Here is a 6,133-nt window from a genome sequence, read left to right as displayed (position 1 = left end):
CGCTACTAGACTGATGAAGACTTCCTCTTCTCAATCACCTTCGCTCAGCTGAATATTGATGAAGCAATTCGTCCAAAAACCCCCAAACACAAACCGGTATTGGAGGACAAAACCCTAACGGTTTTATTCAAGAAAGAACCTGCCACAAGCTTCAACCCGAACCGGATTCTCCAATCACAGCTTCGAACCTTATCACCTTTAACCGATCACGAACCACATAAAAAATGATTGTGTGTAGTTGATGTGTTGTGAAATGTTGAAGATGAAGATGATGAATCTTGGACACCTTTTTCACTCTTTCTTGTTTCCTTGAACACTTGAATTCAAATTTACAAATGTTAGTTGAAACAAGTAATTAAACTTCTATATATAATAACCAACTTACCAACCAAAAATAACAGCTTTTCAAACAGTGGAAAATATTCAGAAAACTGAGTTTACGCACGAGCGGTCGACCATAGGTCGGCGTGCGCTGACCCGTGGGAAAATGAAAGTTTCATGCGCCGACCCTATGGTCGACTCAAGTCTTCCATGCGCTGACCCGTGGCCAACTGCACTATGCCATGCGCCGACCTGTGGTCGACTCAAGCCACTATGCGCTGACCAGTCACCAACTGGTCTATGTTATGCGCTGACCCGTGGCTCATGCGCTGACCCTTGCGGTCGACTCAAAGTCTCCATGCGCTGACCCGTGACCAACTGCACTATGTTATGCGCTGACCTATGGTCGACTCAAACCCTGCAAATCTGCAAAAATTCAGATTTTTATGGTTTTCATGCATTTTGTCATGACCACATTTTATCCACATATGTTGTATGAAATATAGAAATTTAGATGAGCATAGAAAAGGATATGATAGGTGATATGTTGCATTTATTTTGTAGAGGTGGAATCGACAATGCCGATTCATCCATGGTGGTCATTTGTCATCATCGAAACCTATGATCGTATGTTGTATGACAGTTTGCCCTTACAAGATCCGGTTCTGATTGTGATAAAATATTTATCAACACTTCACAGTGTTCAGTACCGATCCATTTTTGTGTGAGAAACAATGGTCGCTGCTAACGCTGCTAACATTATTAACAACAATGAGAGAGATCACTACAGTACAAAACCACCAACCTTGGATGGTGATAAATTTGATTATTGAAAAGATAGAATAGAAAGTTTCTTTCTTAGTTACGATGTTGATCTCTAGGATCTTGTAGTCGATGGCTACGTTCACCCAGTTAATGTTGAAGGAAATAATATAGCAAGAAGTGTTATGACTGATCAACAGAAGAAGGATTTCAAAAATCATCACAGGGCCATAATTATATTGGTAAATGTTATCTCTTATACTGAGTATGAGAAGATAACAAATAGAGATTATGTCAAATCCATATTTGACTCTCTAAGGATGATTCATGAGGGGAATGCTCAAGTAAAGGAGACAAAGGCTTTGGCCTTGATTCAGAAGTATGAGGCATTCAAAATGGATGATGATGAAATAGTTGAGACTATGTTCTCAAGGTTTCAGATGCTTGTTGCAGGACTGAAAGTTATGGACAAAGGATACTCTATAGCTGACCATGTCAAGAAGATTATCAAAAGTCTTCCTAAAAATTGGAAATCTATGGTAACAACTTTGAATCTAGCAAAGGATCTTAACATCATTAGTCTTGAAGAACTTGTTAGTTCTTTGAGAAGCCACGAGATTGAACTCGAGGAAGATGAACATCAAAAGCAAGGTAAATCTGTTGCTTTAAAGTCTAAGCCTGAGAAGACAAAAGCTTATTAAGCTGAGGAAGAATCAGAATGTTCCGATGAAGACTCAGAAAATGATGATGAATTGTCTCTAATTTCAAAGAGACTCAACAAACTATGGAAGCACAGAGACAATGGTCAAGGTAAGTTTAGAGGAGCTAGAAGAAATATTGGTCATTATGATTCTTCTTTAGAACAGAAGAAGGGGTTGATGGCTATATGGGACGATTCAAAATCATAAGAAGATGATTATGACGAGGGACAAGCCAATGTTGCATTGATGGCAACAATAGTTGATCCAGAAGGTTCTGAAGAACTAGAAGACATGGTGTTGTTAGAATTAGATTCAGACTCCGACTCTGAAGAGGTAATTTTAATCTATCTCGTTCTGATCTTGAATCATGTCTCTCTGAAATGTTGGAAACGTACCCGAGTCTTCAGAGTAAGTACAAGAACTTTAAACAAGTTCAAGTAGTTACTTCTGAAACTCATAATGATATTGAGAAAGATATTTCCTCTATAAAATAAAAATTATTTTCTTTAGAAAGTAACAACTCTGCCTTGAAAATAAAAATTTCAAAACTAGAGGAGGAAATAGTCTCAGAAGCTTCTGATACTAATTGCGTCATTATGATATCATTTTGTAAATTAAAAAAAGGATTGTACCAACTAATACTTTCTTCGTTGGTTGGAGAGATATTGTCTTTTTAAATTTTAATTTTCCTACCCAAGAACACTTATAAAATGAAATTCTACCTATTTTATAATATGTTAAATATATGTGATTAACATGTAATAAGTTCTAACTTATGCTGTAATTTTGAAAATAATCTACAAACAGGTCAACCATGGATGAATTTTGAGACTGTGAAGTTGAAGTTAGAGAAGGGTTTATACCTTACAATAGATCAATTTGCGAGTGATGTAAGGATCATATTTTACAATGCCACTATATTGCACCAAGTGAATGAAAGAACTCAAAGAATAGCAATGAAGCTAAGTCATCTTTTTGAGATGAAGTGGAAGTCTTTGGAGGAAAAATGGGAAGCTGAGAAACAAATGAAAATTGAAGAAAAATCAAAGCAAGAGCCAAAGAAAAATGTCACAAAATCACATGAATTTGGAAATGGAGAAAGAAATAAAAGAAAATTTGATTGTGATGATATTAAAGAGAATAATTGTTCAAAGTCCATGCATGAAACAACCTTTTATTCAAAATTATCAACTAAAAAGGTTAAGAATGAACATATTGTGGATACCATATTGGCTTCACAAAGAAATTTGTCTTGTTACAATAATGTTAGCATGGAAAGGAAGAAACAAAGGAAAAATGCTCAAGTGATGATACAAAATATGAAGAGAACAGTTTTTATTAATGAAAGTTTGTACTATTTTAAAGAGTTAGAAAGATTATATGGTCATTCATTGCAAGATTGCAACAAGGTAAATCCATTGAAGAAATTTGTGGGATTGACTCTAAAGGATGAGTTTATGGGAGTGACAGATTTGAATGAAGAAAAGTTTCTTAATAGAGATTGGGAGGAAGGAGAAATTATTTTTCTCAATTAAACAATTATTATATTTCTTATCTTTTTTAGTATCTTAAGAATGAACTATTAGGTGGGTTGTTTTTCCTAGTGAGATTGGGACCAAGTGTTTAATATTTTGATGTTGATTGTTGCATCAAATGAACAATGTCTGTCAAATATGTGTGATGGTGTAAAATAAAATAATACGGGTGACTTCTTCGTAAAGAGAGTTTATACACTTTCACTAGGTGAAAGTATCTAACACCCCGTATAATATACATTTATAAAATATATTATTTGTAATATTAATTGGTACTGATACAATATAAGTGTCTAACGATATTATTATATATACATGTCTAAACAAAGCAAATACATCTATGATACATGTTATATAATACTGGCTAAATAAATACTAAGAGTTATGTACAATATCTACAATTGCACACAATTCACATCGGAAGATCACAATAGTCAGAATTCTTCGAAACATCAACAGACAACTTCTCTTGCATTCAATCTACAAATAATACCTGAAAACAACAATAATATTGGGGTAAGATAATAATCTCAGAGAGTTCCCCTATCATATGAGTTCACTCGGCTCTACAGAGTTTCTAATCGATTCCTAACTCAAGTTTTCATCTTTGTTACTTGTGTATCACTCACATAACGTAACTAAGACTTAAGTATTTAAGAGATATTTGCAATGTATGAAAAAGATGTACACTTTAGTTCACCAACTCAAATAAGTCACTAATCAGAAATCGTACCAAGACATATTTCCTCGGCCAACCCTACGTCTAAGACTATCGACACGGGTCACGGATCCTTGTATCATGCTTTGACTTTCTGGTCGATTTCAGATTCTCCATGGGAATCGTACACACTTCAAGAACCGTTGTTCCATATGGGACTCAGATACATTTTGAGTCTTTTCCTCGTACGGGACTCTAACCTACTTTGAGGTCCACCCTGTGGATTTCGGATTCCCCATGGGAATTTAACCCATTTCGGGAATTGTCGCTCCATATGGGACTCAAACCCATTTCGAGCATTTTACTCATATGAGACTCTAACCCACTTTGAGGTCCACGTTATCATTGATGTTAGAATAAGATTTGGTTCGGCATTTATACCTTGAGTTTTGATGATAACAATATTGTATTTATGTGAGAACAATTTTGGTATCTTAATAGTTTGTTATTGTGTAGCTTTAATAACCAGTTTCGATTCTGAGTATATGACGCGCAACGTCATCAGTTTCTGAATAACTAGTTCCAATTCCACTTTTGCGCTAGTCATAAGAAGTTATGCAAGATGTTCAGAGTTGATGCTGCAATGATCTTTCTGCTTCTGTGCTGATTCACTCCTGCAAAGCTTCTGAGGAGACACTATGTTGTTGTTGCAATGTTCTCTCAGTTCGTGCTTCTAGACGTGACTCTGATCACTAAGCTTCGGAAGACAGGCAAGCTTCTGAAGTTGTGTTACTTAGTTGAAGATTCTGAAGATCTCAATCCAGATGTTGAGGTTATCAAGGTTCTGACTGTAGATTCTAAAGATACTGAAGATCTCAAGCCAAACTACTGACACTGACAAGGTTCTGACCAAATATTATGAAGTTTATGAATCCAACTTTATGTTTCTTCATTTCATGCTTCATCAACTTTCATCAGAAGCCAATGAACTTGAAGAAAAGATCAAATGCGTACGTGATCAATTAGTTCATAGTACGAATCAAATATTCTTTCCACTACCTGATTTCGTGGGAAGGACAGTACTATACATCACACATGTCACTGAATTTATGGGCGAAGGACAGTACGCAATATCACTCCTTTCACCATCCAATAGTGAATAAAATCTCTATTTGGTTTCCCCATTTTTCCCTCCAATGATCTTCTTCTTATGCTATATAAGTGAGACTTGGAGACTTGAAGAAAAAGAGAACATAGGAGAATAGTAAAGCGCTGCAAAAACTTAACAAGTTTATCATTTTTCTATACAGTTTTTCTTTGAGTAATTATTTATCATTTGTGTAAAATCTTCTTATGTAGAAGAAACTTGTAACACCCAAAATATTATTCAAATTGTTTGCTTGATTCCTTAAGGAGACTGAGGTAAAGTTGGATTCTTAAGAAGAGAAAGAAGGTTATTCTTTATGAGTCCTTAAGAAGACTATGATATATTCGGATCCTTTACAAGACCAAGACGGTTATTCTATGTGATTATTGCAATTAGTTGATTATAGTGGATTAAGTCCTTGTATATAAGGCAAAATCACCTTCGCGGGGGGACTGGAGTAGTTTTGAGCTTCAAGCGAACCAGGATAAAAATACTTGTGTTTTTATCTCTTTGTTATTAACATTTAAGTGGTGTTCTTGAGTTGGTAAAAAGCTCTTATTTTGTAAAACCTAATTTAAACCCCCATTTCTTATGTTTTTCTCACCATCAATTGGCATCAGAGCTCCGGTTCTGATTATGATAAAATATTTATCAACACTTCACCGTGTTCAGTACCGATCCATTTTTGTGTGAGAAACAATAGCCGCTGCTAACGCTGCTAACATTATTAACAACAATGAGAGAGATCACTACAGTGCAAAACCACCAACCTTTGATGGTGATAAATTTGATTATTGGTAAGATAGAATAGAAAGTTTCTTTCTTCGTTACGATGTTGATCTCTAGGATCTTGTAGTCGATGGCTACGTTCACCCAATTATGTTGAAGGAAATAATATAGCAAGAAGTGTTATGACTGATCAATAGGAGAAGGATTTCAAAAATTATCACAGGGCCATAATTATATTGCTAAATGTTATCTCTTATACTGAGTATTTGAAGATAACAAA

General features: G+C 35.2%; 1 protein-coding gene across 1 annotated transcript; it reads left to right on the top strand.

Annotated features, from left to right (window-relative positions):
* Positions 1 to 1,619: 1,619 nt before the first annotated feature.
* On the top strand, positions 1,620 to 3,319 carry LOC127081430 (uncharacterized). Its single transcript, XM_051021680.1, has 2 exons — positions 1,620 to 1,734; positions 2,592 to 3,319. Exons 1-2 carry the CDS (start codon positions 1,620 to 1,622, stop codon positions 3,317 to 3,319), a joined length of 843 nt encoding a protein of 280 aa, XP_050877637.1.
* The last annotated feature ends 2,814 nt before the right edge of the window (positions 3,320 to 6,133 follow it).

The sequence above is a fragment of the Lathyrus oleraceus genome, chromosome 5, assembly GCF_024323335.1.
Source record: "Lathyrus oleraceus cultivar Zhongwan6 chromosome 5, CAAS_Psat_ZW6_1.0, whole genome shotgun sequence".
NCBI classification, from domain to species: Eukaryota; Viridiplantae; Streptophyta; class Magnoliopsida; order Fabales; family Fabaceae; genus Lathyrus; species Lathyrus oleraceus.
The sequence above is the reverse complement of the archived record's forward strand: the minus strand, read 5'-3'. Positions and strand labels throughout refer to the sequence as shown.

What these genes read in the sequence shown, in the direction of transcription:
- LOC127081430 (XM_051021680.1), top strand. Translation starts at nt 1,620, where the DNA reads ATGGTAACAACTTTGAATCTAGCAAAGGATCTTAACATCATTAGTCTT. An exon ending in AGATGAACATCAAAAGCAAG is followed by an intron (nt 1,735 to 2,591) that starts GTAAATCTGTTG and finishes ATCTACAAACAG; the next exon opens with GTCAACCATGGATGAATTTT.